This window comes from Diabrotica virgifera, chromosome 2 (genome assembly GCF_917563875.1).
Source record: "Diabrotica virgifera virgifera chromosome 2, PGI_DIABVI_V3a".
NCBI lineage: Eukaryota > Metazoa > Arthropoda > Insecta > Coleoptera > Chrysomelidae > Diabrotica > Diabrotica virgifera.
The window spans coordinates 195,274,480-195,301,151 of NC_065444.1; the positions used below are offsets into that span (position 1 = coordinate 195,274,480).

At 34.0% G+C, this 26,672-nt stretch overlaps 1 protein-coding gene across 3 annotated transcripts in view; it reads right to left on the reverse strand.

Moving 5' to 3' along the window:
- Positions 1–9,526: 9,526 nt before the first annotated feature.
- Positions 9,527–26,672, reverse strand: part of LOC114337107 (protein maelstrom homolog) — a 69,989-nt gene continuing 52,843 nt past the window's right edge. For all 3 annotated transcript variants that reach the window (XM_028287493.2, XM_028287495.2, XM_028287494.2), the window contains exon 4: positions 9,527–18,859. In XM_028287493.2, the coding sequence (XP_028143294.1) occupies positions 17,877–18,859 (983 nt within the window). In that variant the 3' untranslated portion in view covers positions 9,527–17,876. The remainder of the gene's footprint in view (positions 18,860–26,672) is intronic.

Below are 26,672 nucleotides of genomic sequence, written 5' to 3' on the forward strand. Positions count from 1 at the left end.
AAGGTTTATTAAATGCTACGTGTGATCGGTGCTGCTATATGGCATAGAGGGATGGACACTCAAAACGAGGGATATAAACAGATTAAAAGCCTGTGAAATGTGGCTTTATCGCCGTATCCTAAAGATACCATGCACGGCGAAAGTCACAAATGTAGATGTCCTTAAAAGAATCAACCAAGAGCGTCAACTTTTCGAAAACATCAAGAAAAGGAAAACGGCGTATTTGGGTCACATCAAGCGAAACGAAAAATACCATTTCCTTCAACTTATAATCCAGGGTAAAATTGAAGGCAAGAAGGAATAGGACGCAAGAAAATGTCCTTGCTCCGAAACATAATTCAATGGATAGGGATTAACGACATACAATCTCTGATACGCATTTCAAGAAATAGAGAGTTAATGGAAAATGCAATCGCCAACATCCATTAGTGGATTTGCATCTGAAGAAGAAGAAGACGAAAGCTGCATATGGATTCGGCGGCGAACTCCTGTTATATTTTATCGTTTCATTATTTCACCTTCAGCCAAAGTGAAGACGAAGGTTTCGCCGAAGGTTTTTAGCTGAAGATTTATATTGGCCGAAACCGATTAATCGGTCAATCTCTAAAGGTTTCTTCTATCCAAGGAATTATATGAAATAAAGGAAATAATTTTCTGAAGGTCCTGAACGTCCATCTTATAATGTGCCTAGCATCCAGCAATTTCTTTCCATTCTCTTTTTTTTTAGGTTTTTCGTGGCGTGTATCGTGTGAGACATAATATTGTTCTTGAGAATTAATCCAGTGTTATTAGACTTCTCTAAATTTTCTGGACACAATAATACCTATATTACATATAACTTTTATTACGGGTGAAACAGATCGGTTTAAAGTAAAATATTTTCTTACTGGTTTTCCCAACATGTCTTCATCAGGGTCTACATCCGATATATCAGGGATACCGTCTGGACTATAAGGCTGACTTTGAACATTTGACCATATTATTTCATTATTCGTTACAAAACTGTCATTCATTGAAAAGGAAAGTAAAATAAAAAATGTACCTATCAGTAAACATTCAACGCATCGTTTTCTTATAAGAACGCAAAAATGTTAAAGAATGCATTATGTTTCCTTATGGAACAGTGGGCAAAGTGGCCATGCTAAGGAATATTTTTTTTATCTTGAAGAAAATGAACAAGAAATAAACTATATATTCACATAAGATACCCTATATACTTAGCTATATAAAGCAATTCTTATTTTGACTTTATCACAGTAAATTTTTTATATACAGTTGAGTCCGCGAGTCTTTACCCGTGCGTCATTAATACCTGGCGAGATAAAACACATACTTTTTATCTAGCATCATTCTCTTCCATGCATGAAACTCATGACAAACCAGCTGCCGTTTGTTATTAAGTAACAACACATGTTATTTTTATGAACCATCTAGACTCAGTGCATTGAAAAGAGATAGGTACAAAAAAAGACGATTCGGTTTAGGCACAATTTGTTTGAGGTTTCTGATTTGTTTAATTTTGTGGCTGTCAGTCAGTTGAACTTTTTGCGGTTTTTGTCGAATTTTTGCGTTTTGAAGTTTCTTTATATTACACAAACAGTTGTTTTCACAACTAATTTTATATTGGGCTTTGAAATTTTAAGGTAAATAATTATATTTAGGCAATTAATATTTAAAACATACAAAGCTAACGTCATTCGCACAGTAAAGAAATGACTGTGTTTAGATTTCCGTCAAAGTGAATAAAATAACAAAAATAAAATATGTTATTGGATTTTTTTATAAATTGTTTATTTATTTATTAATCAATAATAATAAAAGAATTTATTAAGCTACTTCAAATGTAGCTGTAATTCTGCGCAAAAATCAAAGCAAAACTTACATTTGACATTCTACATATTTGATAACGTCAAATTTTATAATAAAACCCGTAATCGGAACAGTAGCCACTTTCTGTCAGTTGTTGTTGCGTGAAATAGATTTCCGACTTATTTCGTATGCTTTAAGTGATGACGCACGGGTAAAGACTCGCGGACTCAACTGTATATATATTTTTTACTCTAACCCTACCAAATGGCTGCTTTGCCCTTCGGGTTAGGGCAAAGTGGCTATGGGGTGGCCACTTTGCCCGATATAAAATACAAAATTTAAAATGAATTTGTATACTATATAAAAGTGTATTTTCAAAATAAAAACATTATTGCGATCATAGAAAAAAAAAGTTCCACTCAGAGTTTATTTACAAACGTCACAAATAAAATCATTGTCTTCTTCACACCCGGCACAAGCCTCATGTGCCGTTCGTAAACAGCCGGAACACCTTATCCATCCTTCATTGTCTCTTGACTTGGAATATAAGTCCCCGCAGAAAAGGCAATCAGTATCGGTATCACTCACGTCACTTTCCGAGTCATTAAATAAAGCATGCTTCACTGATTTTGATTTCATTTTATGCTTTCCTTTACCTTTTTCTTTGCTTCCTTCATTCCGCTTGTTAACCTGTTTTGCTTTTTTCAGGTTCAGCTTTATTTTATTAAGCCTTTCCTTTTCTTCTTTTTCTGCTTTTGCGGCTACTAGTTCCATCTTGAAAGGGCTTGAGGTCAAAACTGCAGCTGTTCCTTTTTTTCGTTTATTTTCTCGTTTGAGAATGTTGGTTTTAGGGATTGGAACAATATCTTGTGGGCTTATAGCAAAAGTATAGTGCCTCTTGCCCTTAGAGATGCTGCTTCTATCACATGAAGTACTGCAATGAAGCAGTGGGCTAGGCTGGAAGGTTGAAGTACTTGGCTTTGGAGAATCTTGGTCTTGGGAGATTAAAACGAATGTAGAATTTGGGTCTCCAGATCCTACAGTGACATTTTGGGTGTGATCATTGGAAAACATAGGAATTGCAGCGTTGGATGCAGAGATAACTGGTCGGAAATCTACCTCTTCAGAATGCGGGTTCTCTGTACTTTCAAGTCGTGTCAATTGACGTGGAGGAATATTTTGAAGCGAATCTGCAATATCTTTTCGTGGTACCATACATAGTCTCTTGGTCTTCAACAGCTAATTCTTGATTTTCAGCTTCTTGAAGAGAGGTATAACCTTGCACGGAGATTTCTGTGGTCATGACTGCAGCAAAATCCATGTCAGTAAACTTATGTCTATTTATAGGAACTATGCCACATTTTCCAAACCCCTTTACCGCAATTGTTGGAGTAGCTGCAAGTGGAAATGCCTCTCCAAGAAGTTTAGACACCTGATACTGTGTCACTTGCCTACCAGGATTATTACGCATGAATCTTTGCATTTTTTTTCTTTGAATATGACTACAGTGGGGTGGAATGCAAACTACAGTTGTATGATTTTCTCTAGCCCTTTCAATGAAATCTAGATTTTTTGTATGGGTCGAATGTCCATCAAGTATCAGCAAAACTGGGTCGTCTTCGGATGGCTTCGCAAACTTCAAAAAATGGTCAAACCATTGTGTGAAAATTTCACTTTGCATCCACCCTGAAGGATGACAAACAAAAGCTGTTCCAGGTGGAGCGCCGTCTTGAAGTTCCACTTTCATCCGCTGTCTAGGGAAGATGATAAAAGGGGGAATAAAAACTCCCCCAGCTGACATTGAAATTACAAATGTGGTGACAACACCTCTCTCTGCAGATATAAGAGAGCCGACTTGCCGTCTCCCTTTTAGAGCAAAAACCTTTGAAGACTTTGACTTAACAGTCGTAAGTCCAGTCTCATCAACATTGTAGACCCTATGAGGAGGATACAAATGATTTTTTTTGAACATCCTCCAAAATGTCAAAAAACTTAAACATTTGTTTTATTAAATGCTTGCGCCCTTGCTGCTGAAGTCGCCTCAGGTATTCTTAACACAAGCTCAGGATGGCGCTTTCTGAACCCAGTTACCCAATCTTTTCCTGCCAATTTCGTTTCTTTATTGAAACTGTGAGGGATGTTATTTCGTTCAGCCAGTTGGTAAGCAAGGCTGCGCAAGTCAGCTACATTGATTCCAAAAAAACGTACCTCCATCTCCAAGAGATAATTTACCAACTGCTGTTCTTGCTCTTCGTTAAAAACAGCTCGAAAATGGCCTAATATATTTTTATTGTCGGTGGCGTCTTGATTTTTATCTAGTACACGACGTTTTAGTGTGTTCCTAGGCACATTGTAAGCTTTAGCAGCCGTTTGGTAAGGCATTCCGTCATTCTTCACGGCATCGATTGCTCTTTGCATCGCTGCGGGGTCCCATGACTGCTGATTACTCTTCCTCTGATATTTGGACACCATCGCTACAACTGAAAAAAAAACAATGTTTTAGAATTACATGTTAAATAGAAGTAAAATATAAAAGTAGCAAGGTGTTTTCACCTTAAATAAAGCTACAGTAATCGGATACAGTAATGTTAATTTACATTACAGTGCATTACTTGCTAAAATAGTTGCAGGTAAAAACCCCTATACCAGGCTTTAATTCGTAAGAATTCAAATAAAACACATAGTCCTGTCGCCAGGGGGGGTACAACGGCCTCGTTAATTCAGATGGACTTACCCAAGTTTTTTTTATGTATTTTGACCCGTAGAACACGAATTTTTTGGGTAACAGTTGATCCGGATGTCGATAAGATTGTTATAGACCAAGAACTTGAGGAATCAAATAACAGCGATTTTTGGCAAAACAAAACAATATTTTGTATTTTTTGGGTCATTTTAAGCAAAAAATATTTCTACAAGTTTTTTAGTAGGATGCACAGTTTTCGAGATAAACGCGGTTGAACTTTCAAAAAATCGAAAAACTGCCATTTTTAAACCCGAATAACTTTTGATTAAAAAATAAAATAGCAATTCTGCTTAGCACCTTTGAAAGTTCAAGTCAAATTATGTCGGTTTTGATTATTTGCATTGCTAAAAATTTATTGTGTTATTGTTAAACAAAGCTACAAACAACTAGTGCGTGAGTGATGTTTCTATGATTTCTCATTTAAAATCGAACGAGTAGGTAGAATAGGTACTAGTGCAATCAAGACTATTTCTACGTTACATGCGTTAAAACGCATGTAAAAGCACGGGAAACCCTACGTGTTTATAGCTTTGTTAAACAATAAAAAAATAAATTTTTACCAATGCAAATAATCAAAACCGATATAATTTGACTTAAACTTTCAAATGCGGTAAGCAGACTTGCTATTTTATTTTTTAATCAAAAGTTATTCGGGTTCAAAAATTGCAATTTTTCGATTTTTTTAAAGTTCAACCGCGTTTATCTCGAAAACTGTGCATCCTACGAAAAAACTTGTAGAAATATTTTTTACTTAAAATGGCCCAAAAAATACAAAATATTGTTTTGTTTTGCCAAAAATCGCTGTTATTTGATTCCTCAAGTTCTTGGTCTATAACAATCTTATCGACATCCGGATCAACTGTTACCCAAAAAATTCGTGTTCTACGGGTCAAAATACATAAAAAAAACTTGAGTAAGTCCATCTGAATTAACGAGGCCGTTGTACCCCCCCTGGCGACAGGACTAACACGTTTATTATGCTTTTTCAAATGCTCAATAGTTTTGTAAACAACATACAATACTATTATTTTTCAATAAAAATACATTTACTTCATGTCGGGCATAGTGGCCACAGACGTGGCTAATTTGCCCTCTTTCTGAACCCAGTTACCCAATCTTTTCCTGCCAATTTCGTTTCTTTATTGAAACTGTGAGGGATGTTATTTCGTTCAGCCAGTTGGTAAGCAAGGCTGCGCAAGTCAGCTACATTGATTCCAAAAAAACGTACCTCCATCTCCAAGAGATAATTTACCAACTGCTGTTCTTGCTCTTCGTTAAAAACAGCTCGAAAATGGCCTAATATATTTTTATTGTCGGTGGCGTCTTGATTTTTATCTAGTACACGACGTTTTAGTGTGTTCCTAGGCCCATTGTAAGCTTTAGCAGCCGTTTGGTAAGGCATTCCGTCATTCTTCACGGCATCGATTGCTCTTTGCATCGCTGCGGGGTCCCATGACTGCTGATTACTCTTCCTCTGATATTTGGACACCATCGCTACAACTGAAAAAAAAACAATGTTTTAGAATTACATGTTAAATAGAATTAAAATATAAAAGTATGAAGGTGTTTTCACCTTAAATAAAGCTACAGTAATCGGATACAGTAATGTTAATTTACATTACAGTGCATTACTTGCTAAATAGTTGCAGGTAAAAACCCCTATACCAGGCTTTAATTCGTAAGAATTCAAATAAAACACACGATATTATGCTTTTTCAAATGCTCAATAGTTTTGTAAACAACATACAATACTATTATTTTTCAATAAAAATACATTTACTTCATGTCGGGCATAGTGGCCACAGACGTGGCTAATTTGCCCTCTTCGTCGCCATTATATAAATGCCACACTACCGGCTAAACGAATTGAACAAGGCGTTACACAGACACATATCATTTTCTAGCCTAAACACACCTCTTTTAAGACGGTACTGTCATCTGCCTGTATTATGAATGAAAGTTTGCTTATATTAATTAATTAAATACACTTACCTTATATCAGGACGTTGAAAAACACGAAAATTTTCAATAACTTTTAAACAAGTGATCAGAACAACTTCCACCTTCAACATATATAAGACGACTTCATCTATGGACTAAGCAATGGAATATTTGACGCGTGCGTCGCTGTGTAGTAATACCGTACTGCGCAGTAACAACCGGTGGCCACTATGCCCACCCTTCCCCTACCTATATTACATATAACTTTTATTACGGGTGAAACAGATCGATTTAAAGTAAAATATTTTCTTACTGGTTTTCCCAACATGTCTTCATCAGAGTCTACATCCGATATATCAGGGATACCGTCTGGACTATAAGGCCGACTTTGAACATTTGAGCATATTATTTCATTATTCGTTACAAAACTGTCATTCATTGAAAAGGAAACTAAACTAAAAAATGTACCTATCAGTAAACATTAAACGCATCGTTTTCTTATAAGAACGCAAACATTTTAAAGAATGCATTATTTTTCCTTATAAGCACAATTTTAATTTGTACTTATTGAACTTATTTTCGCAAAGACCTACCTGAGCTCTGTGATGACAATATTTCATTTTCGTTGTCCATTTCTTCCATTGATCCAATATCGACATTTAAAATACTTGTATAACGGTATTTCAGACGGTTAGCAATGTTGCCAAATTGAGAAGACGCAGAATAATGGAGAGAATAAAAATAATATACACCAATGAATTAAACTCGATTGGTTCATGCGCCTTCTGAAGGAGATATCTTGAACTAATATATACACAAACATTTCATGGTAATATTATTGTTACGTCACTTAAAATCCTCAATAATTTTTTTGCTGTGCATCACAACTCTATGGAAACTCTCCACATTACTTGTTTGGATTACTTATATCACCCAAGAGAAATTAGTAACGACCATTACCGAAATATAAGCGATTGTAATACTGCGTCCGTATATTGACGCAACAATGCGGTGGATGCAGCATTACATGCAAAAACATAAATGTATGGACGCATCAATGTCTGGAAGATGTATTGGAAGATGATTTGGCTGGATATTCGTATGAACTTTTCACATTGCAGTTTTTACATAAAAAAAAATAATGACAATAACAATAATAAATAAATAAGAACACACAAACATAGAACATATAAAATTAAAATTATTAAATTAAAGTCGAAGGTTACATCCTCGAAGCCAATCTTTTGCCTTGGGATTGAATTGGTGGATTTCTTGAAGACTGCCAAAGAACTTGGTGGCTGGACACTCGAAGACGATGTGGTTAATTGTTTGTTCAGAAGCGCTGCATTTGTCACATTCCGGACTGGCATTTATACCCCATTGATTCAGCGATTTGTTACAAATTCCATTACCAACTCGTATTCTATTTAGGTTGCACCATTCATGACGAGGAAGAGAAAAGCCGTCTGATTTAATTGTGGGGTTTTCTATCAGATTGGAATTATTCCATTCAGTCATCCAGTGCTCTTCCGTACTGAAATCAGCCAATCTTGTAGCAGTTCTAGTAGATGGATGTCTGGATTTCAGTCTTAACTGTCTGATTTTTATGTCTTCTTCTTGGGCAACCAGAGCCATGTCATCGGCATAAATAAATTTGCGCGAGGTGGTAGTTGGTAGATCTGACGTATAAATATTAAAAAGAAGAGGAGACATATATTACCTTGTGGTAAGCCATTTTGCAGGTTTCTGAAATTACTATTTTCCCCATTTAGGTGTACTTCGAAAGTCTGTCACTTAGCATTTGGTTTATCAACCTGTTGAACGAACAGCACGGTACCATCTGGTATATTTTAAATAAAAGACCCTCCTTCCACACTGTGTCGTAGGCGCAGGTCAAGTCTATGTAAGCTGCTACTGTTTTAAGTTTCTTTTGGAATCCGTTCTCAATAAATGTTGTTAAGGAGAGGACTTGGTCGCCACAGCTTCTTCCCGGCATGAATTCAGCTTGTTCTTGAGGAATATTTGACTTTGTAAAGTAAAATAGTCTCGTTTGGATTATCCTCTCGAATAACTTGTAGCATACGCTTAAAAGAGCGATTGGTCTGTAGCTCTCCGGTAGTGCAGGGTCTTTCCCAGGTTTAGATATAGCGATGATCTTACTTTTTTTGAAGGATCTTGGAAACTTCTGCTTAGTCAATATTTGATTGTAAAATTCAAGAAGCCACTTACTGGTATTCGGACCAATGTGTTTCATAAATTTAAGATAAATGTTGTCAACTCCTGCGGCCTTACGACATTTAATTAATTTTAGAGCTTCTGCAAGTTCTGCTGGCTCGATGAGTTTCATTATTGGTAGGCTTTGTTGCAAAGCAATTCAAAAAACTTCAAAAGCAATTTTGGCTTCTTTTAACTGAGATCGAACTTCTCTTTTATGACTTTTTTCCAAGTTACTATAAGAGTTGTTCACCAATTTCAGGATCTCCAGATTTTTCATACTGATCAAGTAGTTCTTTACATTCATCGTTCCAGCATGGGATTTAGGATTTGGTAACTCCACGTGGAATGTGCTTTTTTGCACATCTAATCACTAGTGATGCGAATCTTTCATAATTTTGAACCTCAGGTTTGATATGTCTTATATCACTTTCAAGTTGAAATTTAAACTCTTCCCACCTTGCCTTCAGGAAATTCCATCTTGGCAAAGGGATTGAATTTATAAGGTTGTAATTATTGGTCTATGTTGTATGGTTGGAATTATTGGTGTATGGTGTCCAAAATATCATAGTACAGGGTGATTGATTAGTAGGGTAAAGCTCAATAGCTCCGCTATATTAATAGATAGCAATAAAAGTTCTGGCCTATTCTGGCCAATATTTGTAAAAATATCATGTAATGATTTGCGACATTTCTAAAATTCTATATGACGTCAAAATTGATGACGCACAAAAAGAAAAGGGGTTTGAGATCTACTATATTATGTCATCATCATTGACCTAGCATCAAGGCTGATGAGGTATTAAATAAAACACGTAATAATAATTCACATAAATCTTTTAATGAACAATAAAAAACTTTTCGTAAAAAAAATAATATTAGGTCAAGTTCCAACATGCTGATTATACTTTATCATGTTGATTATCAAATAATGATAAACACCATTTTAAACTTTTAACTTATTTACTAACAGAATTGTTTAAACTTTCAGAAGTTTATTACACTCACAGTTGAGTGCATAGTTCTTTATCCGTGCGCCATTAATACCTGGCGAGATAAAACACATACTTTTTATCTAGCATCATTGTCTAACCCGCATGAAACTAAACATAAAACAACTACCACCTGTTATTAAGACACATCTTATTTTTATGAACGCTCTAGTTTCAGTACATCGGTAAGAGATACGTACAAAAAAGACGCTTGGGGACGCTTTCAGATTTTAAGTACAATTTGTGTCGTTTCTGGTTTGTTTACTTGTGACTGTCAGTTTGTTGGATTTTTTGCTGTTTTTGCATTTAGAAGTTATTTATATTACAGAAACAGTAGTCGTTTTCACAATTAATTTCATATTGAAGTTTAAAATTTTATGGTAAGTGTATTTTATTTTGCCATTAATTTACATACAAAGTTAACCTCATTCACACAGTTAAGGAATGAATGAATTAAATGGCACATTTATTTATTAACCACTAATGATTTTAAACATTACCACAGAACTACTGAAAGCAGATAGAGAAACATCGGAAGAAATCCTGTATGTACTAATAAACAGAATATGGCAGGAGGAGAGAATACCTGATGATTGGAAAAAAGGGTAAAGATACCCAAGAAGGGAGATCAAACGAATTGCAACAATTGGAGAGCAATAACACTACTTTCTACAGTGAGTAAAGTCATGACAAGGATGATACTAGAAAGAATGAAAGAAACTATTTACCAGTTGTTAAGACCAAACCAAGCGGGCTTCAGAAGTAATAAAGCATGCACAGATCATATTAACACATTAAGAAACATTGTAGAACAAACAATAGAATGGCAGAGCAAAATCTATATAAATTTCATTGACTTTAGACAAGCCTTTGACCGGATTAACAGAGAAAAAATGTGGGAAATATTGAAGAGATATGGAATTCCATTAAAATACATAAGAATTATCAAAATGTTCTATGAAAACTATCAATCAACATAGACAGTGGAGTCAGACAGGGGTGTATTCTATCTCCAACCATATTTTTGATCTTAATCGACTGGGTCATGAAGAAGGCAACGAAAAATAAAACAGGAATTAGATGGAATGCTTTCGGTCAGCTTGAAGATCTAGACTTTGCAGATGATATATGTCTGGTGCCCGAAAAAAGACAACATATGCAGAAAAAAACAGAAAAGGTGACAAAAGAAGCAAGAAAAATAGGACTAGAGATTAACACAAGAAAAACCAAACTTATGAAGATAAATACGGAAAGAGAAATGGGTATATTCATTGAAGGAGAAGTAGAAAATGTACAGAAGTTTTGCTATCTGGGAAGCATAATTGACGCTAGCGGTGGAATAGAAGAGAAAATTAATGGAAGGATAACTAAAGCCCAAAATGCGTTCTATATGCTGAAGAAAACATGTGAGTCCAATAAATTAACAACCAAAACCAAAATCAGGATATTTAATACAAATGTAAAGAGCATTTTGCTATATGCAGCAGAAACTTGGAAAATAGAGAAAAAGATTATAAAAAAGGTTCAAACATTTGTAAATAGATGCCTTAGACGAATATTGCAAATATATTGGCCAAATCGGATAAGTAACACGGAACTTTGGAGAAAAACTAATCAAGAGCCGATAGCCAAAACGATAAATAGACGTAAATGGAAGTTTATTGGACACACATTAAGGAAAAATGAAGATGATATAACCAAACAAGCGCTGGATTACCAACCAACTGGAAAAAGAAAACAAGGCAGACCAATGACATCCTGGAAAAGAAATATTACCAGAGAGCTAGAAGACAATGGGTTAACATGGAAAGAAGTGAAAGCCCTGGCCAGAAACAGAGATGAATGGAGGGGGACTGTAGAGGCCCTATGTTCCAAATGGAATCAAGAGGAGTAAAGTAAAAGTAAAGTAATGATTTTAAAAGAATTTATTACGCTACTTCAAATGTAGCTGTCATTCTGCACCAAAATTTTTAAAACAAAACTAACCTTTTACATTCTATTTGATAACGTCAAATTTTATAATATAATCCGTGATTGTAGCAGTAGCCACTTTATCACTTGCTGTTGCGTGGAGTGAATTTCCGACTTATTTCGATTCCGAATGCTTTAAATGATGACGAACGGGTAAAGAACAATGGACCCAACTGTATTTTATTTTGAGGTACCCGAAATTAAGTATTTCCGCCAAGTTACGGGACGAAAAGAGAAAAAATATTTTCCGTTTCGTTGAACTTTGCGAACACTGTGCAAAACAGACAGGCAAATAATTAAATTTGTCCTCTACTTACAGAAATAATAAAAAGCCCGATAATAGGCGACCCAACAAATAATAGCAGATCAAAAATTAACACAAATAAAAGCATATTATTTACTAGTTGAAAATTAAAAAAAACTTAAACATATACCTACACATATCGTAGCTCCGCCCAAAGAGTGTCATAAACCAAAAAAGCAAAGTATCGAGAAAAAATATTTGTGCTAGAACTGTTTCGAGTTTTCAAAAACTATTAAAATTGGAGCAATACTAATTTTAGTGAGTTCTACGAAATATTATTTATTTTAAGTGGTTTTAGCAGTACAGAATATACTACATACAGGGTATACAGACTTATACTTTTTAATGATCTAACTTTAAATTATATAAGTAACAAAATTAAATAAAAAATACTGCAAAAAGAAAAATAATGGTGTCACTTTTCTTGAGCATATTTACAGATGGTTTTGAATAAAGCAATCACATATACTGTCTTAACTCGACAAACGACGGTTTATTCAGATCTTAGACGAAAAATTGCCTTGCACAGGCCGACATGTGACACTGTTTATTTTCGGTTCATCGTTGATCTTGGTTAACTATATCGCACACCTAGATCTAAAGAGAGTTAAGTCAAAAATATGTGAAATTGAGTTAAGCTTACCATTTAATTCCCTGTACGAATACCTATCGATCAATAAAAGAGATTTAAAAATATGTGCAAAATTCAACGGTAGATGGCACCTAGAGTCTCTTTTGTTGAACGAGCGAGCCAGATCCCACCGTGCATAAATGGGAACAATGCTAGATGCAATCAGAATTACAAACGGAGTGCAAGTGTCCTCCGTAAAAAGTATGGAGTTATTTTCAGTCATACCTGTTTAGTTGAAATTTGAAGCAGTATTATTTTGAGTTGTCACTTTTTAAATGGTTACTGCTAATTACAAGGATACAACAATTAGAGTTAAACCTGTATCGCTGGCAAGATAAGTAAAGATTTTATTTTTAATTTTAGTTGTTACCCTATTCTTGAAACATTTCGATATTGTAGTTGTGTCTGCTTTGCTGAGTCATATTTGATACTTCCTTTTTTCTGTAAAATCTTATCAAAATTAAACTTATTTCGAAATTGACGATTCGAGTTTGTAGGTCGTAGTACACTTTAATGTTTATCTTACCATTAACAATATGTTCCTCTTTAATATTGTTCCTGCCAATTTTTTAAGTTGGATCCCTTTAGATGGTTACTGACAAATTTATCTTTACAACATAGCCAAAAAGATTAAAAATGTTTTTGTGGGCGTTCTAAATTGATTCGTGGCACATGACTCTGTAAGTTAGTAAAATAAACATTGTATATTTCAGAAAAAACTATGAATCACCGGCGATTATTAGTAAGTATGGTAGAAGAACAGTATAAATAAAATATCACTCCTATAACTTCTAGTCAACATGCAACCGTGGAAGATAACTTGAAGATGTCATCAAGTGATAAAGTTCCATCCAAAGAAAGTCATGTTGTTTTGACACCGGTTAATACATCTATCCCTAGCACATCTAAACGGCAGCCCCGGACTATTATATTTCACTTATTTGGAGCGATGAAAGTGATATTGACAACTAAGATAAAGATCCTAATTTGCAATTGTTAAACTAAAATGCGCACCCATCTAAGGTCGTACCTTCATCATCATCGGTAACTTGGTCCAGCAGCAGCAGCTCCAGTCCATCGGATACCGAAGATGATAGTGACAAAGTTGGCCCAGAAGGTGTTATGGTTCCAGAAACTGCTACTGAGATTGAGATAGATAAACTACCCTGTCAAAATCTAAAACACTAATTCTAGCAAGAATGGTTGGACCACCCTGTGGAGACAAATGTCGCCTAAAATGCAAAGATAAAGTGGACAAGATGTCAAGACAACAGGACTATGATGAATATTTAGCACTCAGTGATCTTGGAAAGCAAAAAGAATTCTTAGTACGCCACTCGCAACAAATAAAGTCTAAATATCGGTACTTAAGTACACACAATTTTAGAGCTCTCAACAATCCCTTTTACTTTGAGATTAATGGATCCAAAATACAAATATGCAAGGAATTTTTCAAATAAACTCTTGATTTGAGCAATAAAGCAATAAAACAGCATATTCGAAGAAAACAATGCGTCTTCAAAAGAGAGGCAACTACAAACTTAATTCACCAACACAGGCTTAACTCAAGTTAGTATAACAAATATAAATACATTAATAAGCAAAAGGAAAATAATTCAAAATTATCGATTTTTAGCCTTAAAATGTGTATTCAACATTAAATTCTGGTGTATAAATAAAGCAAACCATAAAAACAAAACACTCCCGCAGTGCACATGGACACCGAAAACAGTTTTCCGTGTTTTTTGACTTAACTCTCTTTAGATCTAGGTGTGAGATATAATGACGTTAGTGTCATCTAACGACAAATACTTGAACCATAGACGGAACACTTTTGAGATAGACATTGGTAGTTTTAGTAAACTGTTGGTGCAATAAAACAGTTTTTAAATTTGTTTTTATTTGTGACATTGTTTGAGCGAAGGTGCGATATCGATTTGTTTGTCAAGGAATATTTAAAATCTCCTATATGAAAACATTAAAAACAAAAACACTTATAATACTAGAAAAATGTTAAAATAACTATAATTTGCAGTTTATATCTTTCCATGGAAAAAAACAGGCGATTTAAAATTTCTCCATGGAAATCCTTAGAAAAAAGAATATCCAAACAACAAATTTTTATTCTCCGAATAATGAGAATATGTGGCGATAGCACCATAGAAATTAAAAAATATCACCTTTATTAATATTTCCTCTTTCAGATGATAAGACGTCTAAATCTGACTAATGGACAATTGAAAAAATGGAGGTAACCGAATTGCGTTCAAAATTTTGAGTGATTTTCAGGTAATATCGCTAATGTGTTTTGTATGGTCAATTGCGTTCCGTTTCTAACAATAAAATTTAATCCTACACAGTATTACCTGGGTTTACCTAATTAGTTTCTTAGTAAAAATAAGAGAAAGTGGAGGTTAACTTGATAGGGTGGAATTTTTAAAATTGCAGTTTATTTCCAAACATAGAGTGAACTTAGACAATCGCACCGCGCAATGAATTTTGAAATGATGTTAAGTGAACGGGGAAAACCACTTACAGTTTTTCAAAAATTCAAATTTAGTAAGTTTCGTGAATTAAAAAAGTTTGGTGAAACTGTGTGGTATTGTACAAATAAAAAAAGAATGTGTGTGTACTTTGTACGCACGTAAGAAGTTATACTTCTATTATATAATTTCAACGAAATAAATATACTTAACAGTTACAATACAAAAAATTAACCAAAACTTAACAATGCCAAATATTAAAAAGAAAAAAGTATGAATTGTCCGGGATTTGAACCCGCAATCTCGCGATTTCTCGATCTCTGGTCCAATGCTCTAACAACCAGGCCATCAAGGCGCAAGTTACTGACGTTTCAGATATACATAATTACACATCACGGGACAAGTGAAATATAAAAATAGATGTTTTATTATTTTACGCCCAAGGAAGACAAATCCAAAGACACAAAATTATAATAAATAATACATTTACTAAAAAACACTAATATATTATTTTAATGGCATATTTGCGCCGATACATAATTTGAAAGATTAGCAACTAAACGTCATACATAACTTCAAAAAGTGTAAAGCAAAACTATATACATTAAATAATGTGTTTTCAAAAGTTAGTGAACACAATCATGAGCTTGCTGAAGAAGTATTAATTCGCCAGAAAGTTAACAATTCTCTTAAAAGAAAAGCAACAGAAGATATTGCGGAACGACCTGCGAAGTTGTTACACAAGGAAATCGAAAAGCAAAGCGAAGTACTTACCTCTCTGTCAACAAAAGATGTCCAATACATAAAAAAAGAACATTAATCGCACGCGATTGAAAACGGTTCCAAAATTGCCAAAATCAGCCAAGGATGTTCAAGAATTTTTGGAACAAATTGAAATATTTACTATCAAAAATGAACAGTTTTTGTTGATTAATGATGAACAGTTTAATATTTTTGTTTTTTCATGAATGTCTAATCTTTCATTTATGTGTAACAATTCCACTTTATTTATGGATGGAACATTCGATTATTGCACAATTTTTTTTTAAATGTTTACATTACATACATTGATTAATGACACTTATGTTCCGGTTGCATTTTGTTTGTTACCTAATAAGCAAAAATTCACTTACAAATCATTATTCGAATTATTAAAGAAAAAATGTCAAGATTTGGGATGCAATTTAAATCCAACGAAAATAGTGATTGATTACGAATTAGGTATCCACTCCAGCGTGCGAGAAGTTTTTCCGGAAGCAAATGTTGTTGGTTATCGATTTCATCTTGCTCAAGCTTGGTAAGTAATACGTATAGGAATGTAACTGGCAAATAGTAGATTGTTGAGAAAAACTTGAGTTATGACGTCATCCTATTTTTTTTGCTGTAAAACTAAACATTTCAATATGTTTATTTCAAACTTCACTGTAATTTCTTTTTTCAATTTTTTTTTACAAAAAACAGCATTTGATATAAGTTAAAACAAGAATTGTAGGTAAAATATCTTCAAATTTTTGACATAAAAAAAAGATGTCGTCATAACCTCTGTCAAAAAATTGGCTCCTAAATATTCTCATTATTTTTTAAAGATGTATTTTTTTTTATAAAATTTGACCTGTTTCAAACTTTTTCTTGAATGGAAGTACTTTCTGAAATAAAGAAGTTATTCTATAATCTTGTTACAGGTGGCGTAAAGTACAAAATATGGGGTTGAGTTCTGAGTATAAGAACGAGAACTCAGAAATAGGTAAATGGCTGAAGCATATTTTTGGCCTAATGTATCTTCCTCCGAGCCAAGTTGGAGATTGTTTTGTGGAAGATTTTATGCCTGAAAAACCAGATGATCATCGAGTTGACGCATTTGCAAACTATCTAGTTGAAAGGTATATCGAAGAGGACTACACATTTCCTCCACAAATTTGGGCAAAGAATAGCGCATCTATATATAGAACAACTAATTCTTGTGAGTGATTTCATTCAAAATTTAAAAATTATTGTTTGTCTCCACATCCTAATATTTTTTTGTTTGTTGAAACATTAAAGCGCATTCAAACCGATTCTTATATAAAAATAAATTCTGTTAAACAAAATATTTCTAGAAATGTAGATAAAGCTACCTCCAGCAAATATATTTTTCTCGAACAGAAAATTAACCAGTATAACAGGGGTGAAATTTCAAGATACAATTTCGTTAAATGTGTTAGTTATAAATTCGGTGCTAAAATAAAAATAAACTGTTAGTTGATATTACGTTGATTGTATTTCCCTGCTTAACTAATATTTATTAAGCTATCCTCTGACCGCAATTGGGTTGGCTAATTAAGAAATGAAACGCAATTCGGACTAGACGTTATCGGTGGCCAGGTAAGCAAAATATTTGGGACGCAATTCGACAAGGCCCAAGAAACGGAACGCAATTCGGACTAGACGGAAAAAATATCTGTCTCGTGATCTGTATCAAAATTTACTTAAAACTATTAAAGAAAAATAATATAGGTATGTATATACTAGTTTACATTAGGCGACTGGTAAACCAATATACTTTACTGGTATCTTATTAAACTAAAATGTAATATTCTATACTTAGATAAAAAACCAATTTACATACATAAAAATATGACATCTAAAAACACCACAATAGAAGAAAACATCAATGATTAAAGAATTGTCAAAAGGACAATTACATCAAATAATCTGACACTAAAAAAAATATTGTCGCCTAATGTAATCAGTTACATACTCATTTAACAATCTCATGAAGTGGAACAAGACCCATTGCAGTCAAAAATGATCAATTTCTTCGATTTCTGGCCATACCTCTTCCCCTTCCAAGAGCCGGAAATGATTGACTGTTAAAATAATCGGTATTCGAATCACTAGTGTCACCATTGTTGGAATTGTTAGAGGACTCTCTTTGAGATCCTCTATTTCCCATTGCACTAGAAAACTGTCTTCTAGTTCCCATAGCACTTGCATAGCTCTGACCTGACATTTGGCTCATTGAGTCAGTTTCTACAGGTTGAGAATTGCTTAATGTCCATTTCGATTTCAGACCTGGAAAGCTATTATTGAAAGTAGCTGTAGAGGAGTCTGACACTACAGATTCGCTCTCCCATTGAGAGGCACTAGAAAACGATAAAACAGTGTCTTTGTCATCTTCACGAACTGACTGCTTCTTAGAAGATTTACTGGAACCTGTATACAAACTAGCTTTTGATGAAGCTCTTGAGCTCAAACTGGATGCTGTAAAAGCTTGATCAGGTACGTGTCTTCCAGGCTCTATAGGAATATCTAGGAACGAACAGCAATTATCACAAATTGTGTATGCAAGTCGTACTGCCACTGACTTGCTGCAAAATTGACAAGCTTCACTAACAGAATGGAATTCACAACATATTCCAACAGTATGGGAATAAAGATCCTTATCCAGTTCCGTTTCTGCCATTGAATATAAGGGCCATACGTTATCGTTAGCTACCGAGTTTTTTAATACTTGAAACATATATTGTAAATAATAAACTTTAAATAATGGCGGCTCATCAAAATCAGCGCACCAAGTGTCTAACACATGTTGCAACATTTTAACAATATCTTTCTTAGCATACAAGGGAGGGAATTTCTTAGTATCTCCGGTTTTAGATAATATAAATTCTTTCATCTCTGTATAAACTTCTTCCACATTGTCGTCGTCGTCACCAGTTAAGGGGATAGGCAGTTGATGTGAATCTTCAGATTGCTTTTTTGCGTCACTAGCATACCCCAGTGGTAGTCTACCTGCAATCAGATACATAAATGTATGTAATTATATTGAAATATTTACAGAAAAGTTAAAAGTACTCATAGTCCATATGGTGAGACCGCTACCATCTGGAAAAATTTCTGATTTGGTTTCTTTGTGGATTCCTATTCAAAAATGTCCGCTTTAAACAAATCTGAAGGACGCCGGGCGGAATTTTTGGGCAGAAATTGTTTAAACAATTTTTTTAAACAAATACAAAAGATCACGTTTTTTTTGCTCCGGAACATATTGTATATTTTTGAGTTTTGTGGGTCATTCTGAACAAGAAAGGTATCTTGTAAATTTTCTCAGAAATGAGAGGCTTAAAAACTCATATTCAAATTAGTATTTTTAAGGTTGCCAGACACTTAAATTGAAGACTAAATATTCAGCTTCAAGATTCTGAAGAGTGATCGCGTCTAACTTTAATTTATACCGTTGTTTTTTAATTGTTAAATATGCGTTTTATCCGTTTTTTGGCCGGTGCGGCGCGCTCCGTTTCAAAAATCTCCTATTTTCCTCCGAAAAATATATTTTCTAGATTCTTTGGGACATTCTAAATAAAATAAGTTTCTTGATATTTTTCTCGAAAGTTAATAGTTTTAAAGTTATAAGCGATTTAAAATCTGAAAATGCGTCTTTTTGTCATTTTTCGGATTTTAAATCGCTTACAACTTAAAAACTATTAACTTTTGAGAAAAATGACAAGAAACTTATTTTATTTAGAATATCACAAAAAATCTAGAAAAAATATTTTTCGGAGTATTTTTGAAATGGAGCGCGCCGCACCGGCAAAAAAATTGGATAACACGCATATTTAACAATTAAAAAACAACGGTATAAATTGAAGTTAGACGCGATCACTCTTCAGAATCTTGAAACTAAATGTTCAGTCTTCAAGTATCTGGCAACCTAATTTAAATATTTTTTAAGCCTCGAAAATGCGTATTTTCGCATTTTTCAGATTTTAAATCGCCTATAACACCAAAACTATCAATTTATGACAAAAATTACAAGATACCTTTCTTGTTTAGATTGACCCAAAAAATCTAAAAATATATGTTCCAGAGCAAAAAAACATGATCTTTTGTATTTGTTTAAAAAAATTGTTTAAACAATTTCTGCCCAAAAATTCCTCCCGGCACCCTTCTGATTTGTTTAAAGGGGACATTTTTGAATAGGAATCCACAAAGAAACCGAATCAGAATTTTTTTCAGACGGGAGCGGTCTCACCACATGGACTATTATGTTTTCAGATACAAAGTTTTCTACCAAATTGTTATACAGTGTGTCTGCGTAACTTGGAACCGGGTCTACCCCAAAATCCCGACAGCCAAAATCCCGACGGCCAAAATCCCGACACGCCAGAATCCCGACAGGTTTGATAAGTTTCTTTTTAACATATATATATATATATATATATATATATATATATATATATATATATATATATATATATATATATATATATATATATATATATATATATATAGGGTGAGGCAGATAACTGGCCTATAAGAAATATCTTGAGAACTAAAGGCAACAGAATCATGACAATTGGAATAAAGGGGTTTTGAAGGATGATCTATTAAATGAAAATATTTTCATCTCTTTGCAACTTCCGGTTATACCGGAAGTTGCTTATAACTTCGTTTTTTTAAATGGGACACCCTGTATATTTTTACATTTTTGGATTCCCTTCGATGTATTCTTTCTTAAAATATGAGGTTTTGTAATATTATACAGGGTATTTTAAAAGATAATTACGTTTTTTTATTAATTTCGTAGCAATATTCACACCATGTAGAACTGTAGTAGTTTGACATCTAAAACTCTACTTACGTTCAAATGATTTTTAATATACTCCACTATTGTTAAGAATCATTAGTATAGCTAAATTTTTAATTTTAGTATACAGGGTTGGTCGAAACTAGGAATGAGTATTTTCTGAGTTTTCTTAAATGGAACACCCTGTATTTTTGTATTGTAGTGAAATGATATTTTATAGTTCTTTTTTATTTCTTAAGCATTCCCTTATACCTAACTGCTTTAATTTGTGAGTTATTGGTGATTCAAGCTAAACATTAATTGCAACAAAAAATACGTAAACTTTTATTAGGTTGTTGTTCTGAAGCTATTTTCTTGTGGCATTTTTACAATTTTAACTATTTAGAATGGGAAATAAGCCACAATATTATTAAAAAATGATTTTTATTAACGTTTCGACGCCCAAATCGGGTGCCGTTGTCAAAATACAAAATACTATTAATATAAACAATGTATTTTTAATAAACAAAAATGTTGTTGCTTAGTAAAAAAATTCTTCTAATAATTTATTTAATTTGACTCATTTATATCGGCAATTCAGATACATATGATACATTTTAAAGTAGAAGACTTTAAAATGATATTGCCAATATTTATGAGTTGCGTTCCTGGGACGACTTTACTGAAAGATAGTTCATTCGATTACATGAAATCAACCCCAACTCAAGAATATCCGTCATAAAAAAATCATAGCATGTGATCTGTCTTTAAAAAGACAACCACATGCAACGGTGACATTAAAATTCTCGCGTTAGAGATCTCATAGTAAATCACGAGGGAAAACCAGGAAAAACCTCGTGATACTATCCCGACATCGTAAGTATTTGGTCTTACATTTAATTTACTCTCAAAATTAATACCAAATTCTGACTTTACTATAATTTTGTTTAAATTATAAATAATATCAATAATACATGGGTATATAAGTAATACTAAAATATAAAATATGTACTAACTCGACTATTGACTTACTAATTGTGGTATTTTCTTTCTATTGACTTCTTCCAGAGAAAAATCAAAGAAGCGGCTCTAATTATGCTAAACGAAACCAATTGTGTCGCAAATTCCTCGGTGGAATGCAGTAGGATGTGGATACCCATACTGAAAGAGGAAGTCAATAGAAAGAAAATACCACAATTAGTAAGTCAATAGTCGAGTTAGTACATATTTTATATTTTAGTATTACTTATATACCCATTCCCCGTGTGGGATGCGGGCCGCTTAGTAGAATACACCCACAGGATCTCCTACTAGTCGTAAGAGGCGATTACAGGAGCAGCTGACCGCTGTCCCTCCCTAACATTCCATCTCAACCTTACCCATTATCTCTATCCTCAAACCTATCTCATCCACACCCCGAGTGACGGATGAGTCCTATTGACCGTGTTTGGAGTGGAAGGGGTCCACTTTGCGTGGGGGGTGTGTATGGCATATTGTCGCACACCCTACACACAAACTGCGTAACCTGCGCCTCTCCCCATTCAAACACTCCTAATTTCCCGCTACCAACCCGCACTGGCCAGCGTGGTAGTGAAATGGCTAATTTTCCCCCGTAAATGACATGACACAAACTAGAAAAAGGCCCTTAGTCCCCGGCGGCCCAACGGTCCCTGGTGACGGTAGCCACCAGATCGGGCCAAGGGCAGAGGGTGCAAAGAATCACCGGGATAGACACGGCTACCATGGACAACGAACATTGCATATTGCCACTTAAAACGTAAGAACGCTTGCAACTGAAGATAAGCTCATTGAATTACAGGAAGGACTTAACTGCATAAAATGGGATGTACTGGGACTTTCCGAAATACGAAGAAAAGGAGAAAACCAATTAGTTTTAAAATCAGGGCATCTGTTACATTCCATTGGAGAAGACGATAAGGCAGTTGGCGGCGTAGGTTTTCTCGTCCACAAGAAACACCTAGATAAAATTATAAAAATAGACAGTGTAAGCTCAAGAGTTGTGTACCTCATACTAAAATTGAACAAGAGATGCTCTATTAAAATTATCCAAGTATATGCACCCACGACGAGTCATAGCGATGAAGAAATAGAAAACTTTTATGAAGATATAAATAGAGCTATGGAAAAAGATAAAACCCACCACCTAATCTTAATGGGCGATTTTAACGCTAAACTTGGATATAAAGAAGATAACGCAGAAGTGGCTATGGGCTCATTTGGATATGGTGAGCGAAATGATAGAGGAGGTATGCTACTAAATTTTTTGTTGCATCATCGGCTATACGTGATGAACACATTTTTCAAAAAGAACCAACAACGTAAGTGGACGTGGGCTAGTCCAGATGGCATAACAAAAAACGAAATTGATTTCATCATCACAAACAGAAAAAATATTATCCAAGATGTTACAGTAATCAATAAAATCACTGTTGGGAGTGACCATCGGTTGGTTAGAGCAAAAATATTGATCAACCTTAGACAAGAGAGGACAGCAATGATAACAGAGAGGCCTTCTAATAAATGGGAATCGATAGAAGATAGTGTAGCTTATCAGAATCTCATAACTTCAGAACTGAAAGAAGTAGAACATCTAAATGAAAATGCATTAGATATAGAGGTGACAAACATGCGAATAAACAGTGCGATTCGAAACGCTCATAGCAAATATAAGGAAAAAAGAAAAAACAAGATAGATAAACTTACTCAAGCTACTAAAGACCTTATAAACAAAAGAAGAGAATTGAAAAACAAATACACAGAAAATTTTGCAGCACTTAGACAGTTAAACAAAGATATCACAAAATCCACTCGAAAAGATGTCAGAAATTACAACATTGAACACATAACTCACGCCATTGATAAAAATAAGAGTTTAAAGGTACTGCGCCGACAAATGACTGAAGGATCGAAAAATATTTGTAAACTTGTAAATAAAAAAGGAGAAATAACAACAAATAAGGAAGATATTTTAAAAATTGCTCAAGATTTTTACTCAGAATTGTATAAGCGAGAAGAACTTCCAGATCCTGATCAAAGTCAAATACCAAAAGTTCAAAATGTAGGCTCAGAAGACATCCCAGACATCACAACAGAGGAAATAAAATCAGCTCTCTCGGAGATGAAAAACAATAAATCACCTGGAGAAGATGGGATAGTCATTGAACACATCAAAGAAGGAGGAGAAACGTTAATAAATGTGTTGAAAAAGATGTTCAATGTTTGTTTGACAAGAGGCGTAACCCCCTCTCAGTGGCATAATGCAATAATAACCATAATGCATAAAAAAGGTGACATTTCAGATCTGAAAAACTACAGACCTATTAGTTTGCTCTCCCATACATACAAACTATTCATGAAGATAATAACAAAACGGCTTGTGAACAAACTGGATAGTTACCAACCTTGTGAACAGGCTGGGTTCCGCTCCAGATACGGAACAAACGATCATCTACAAGTTATAAAAACGCTAATAGAAAAGTGCACAGAGTATAACAAGCCTATCTTTCTTATATTCGTGGATTATGAAAAGGCGTTCGATACTATAGATCATCATAAAATGCTTCGAGCATTGGCGGACTGCCGCATTGACTACCGATATATCGCCTTGATTAAAAGTATCTACGAAACTGGTACAGCTTGTGTTCGACTTCATGAAGATACCAAGAAATTTAGAATAGAACGTGGAATTAGACAGGGTGATACTATCTCCCCGAAATTGTTTACAGCTGTTCTTGAATATATGTTCAAGCAAATGGAAGGAGAGGATAATATGGGAATCAATATAAACGGGGAGGATCTGAACCACCTAAGATTTGCCGATGACATCGTTTTAATATCTGATAGAGTTGATAAAGCTACAAAAATGCTGCACACGCTCTATAAAGTGTCAAAAACAATTGGTCTTAAAATTAACACCTCAAAGACAAAATTTATGACCAACCTTGTAGTCAGCGATAAAATTCAGATTGGGAGTCATAGCATCGACCAAGTAATAGCTTACAAATATCTAGGACATGAGATTCGCTTAGGCCGAGATAACCAGACAACTGAAATACAAAGAAGGATAGGTCTTACATGGGCTGCCTTCGGTAGATTAAATAACATTTTCAAGTCTAATATTCCAGTTTGTTTAAAAAGAAAGGTCTTTGACCAGTGTGTTTTGCCGGTTCTTACATATGGTGCAGAAACACTAACTCTGACAAAAAGAACAATAAATAAAATAAGAGTTACACAACGCGCTATGGAAAGATCAATGTTAGGTATTACCATCAGAGATAAAGTACCAAACCTAGAAATAAGAAGAAGAACAGGAGTCACGGAGGCAGTTGAAAGAATAGCCATGGCTAAATGGGCTTGGGCAGGACATGTTGCCAGACTGACGGATGACAGATGGACCAAAAAGATTCTGGAATGGCGACCAAGGCAGGAGGCATATCGAAGCAGAGGACGACCACCGACTAGATGGACGGATGATATCAAGCGCATCACCACAAATTGGATGCAAGAAGCTCAAGATAGAAATAGGTGGAAATTTTTACGGGAGGCCTACGTTCAGCAGTGGACAAATATAGGCTAGTTGATGATGATGATGATGATGATATATACCCATGTATTATTGATATTATTTATAATTTAAACAAAATTATAGTAAAGTCAGAATTTGGTATTAATTTTGAGAGTAAATTAAATGTAAGACCAAATACTTACGATGTCGGGATAGTATCACGAGGTTTTTCCTGGTTTTCCCTCGTGATTTACTATGAGATCTCTAACGCGAGAATTTTAATGTCACCGTTGCATGTGGTTGTCTTTTTAAAGACAGATCACATGCTATGATTTTTTTATGACGGATATTCTTGAGTTGGGGTTGATTTCATGTAATCGAATGAACTATCTTTCAGTAAAGTCATCCCAGGAACGCAACTCATAAATATTGGCAATATCATTTTAAAGTCTTCTACTTTAAAATGTATCATATGTATCTGAATTGCCGATATAAATGAGTCAAATTAAATAAATTATTAGAAGAATTTTTTTACTAAGCAACAACATTTTTGTTTATTAAAAATACATTGTTTATATTAATAGTATTTTGTATTTTGACAACGGCACCCGATTTGGGCGTCGAAACGTTAATAAAAATCATTTTTTAATAATATTGTGGCTTATTTCCCATTCTAAATAGTTAAAATTTTATTAGGTTGGCCGTGAAAATACTCAATCCCAAATAATTTTTCAGAAATAAATACATATTAATCCAGACTGGTCCTTAAAATTACCAATAATGGGTTAGCTATCAAAATACCTACATAGTTAAAATTGTTGGTGCGATTAACAATTAAGCACAAATTAAAGCAGTTAGGTATAGGGAATGCTTAAGAAATAAAAAAGTACCATAAAATATCATTTCATTACAATACTAAAATACAGGGTGTTCCATTTAAGAAAACTCAGAAAATACTCATTCCGAGTTTCGACCAACCCTGTATACTAAAATTAAAAATTTAGCTATAATAATGATTCTTAACAATAGTAGAGTATATTAAAAATCATTTGAACGTAAGTAGAGTTTTAGATGTCAAACTACTACAATTCTACAGGGTGTTAATTTTGCTACGAAATTAATAAAAATACGTAATTATCTTTTAAAATACCCTGTATAATATTACAAAACCTTATATTTTAAAAAAGAAGACATCGAAGAGAATCCAAAAATGTAAAAATATACAGGGTGTCCCATTTAAAAAAACGAAGTTATAAGCAACTTCCGGTATAACCGGAAGTTGCAAAGAGATGAAAATATTTTCATTTAATAGATCATCCTTCAAAACCCCTTTATTCCAATTTTCATGATTCTGTTGCCTTTAGTTCTCGAGATATTTCTAATAGGCCCTTTATTTGCCTCACCCTGTATATATATATATATATATATATATATATTGCATTTATTTCTTGTTTTTTGTTTATGGCCATCTGTTTTTTTATTTTTTGTTACTAAACGAAAGTATTTTGTATTAAAAG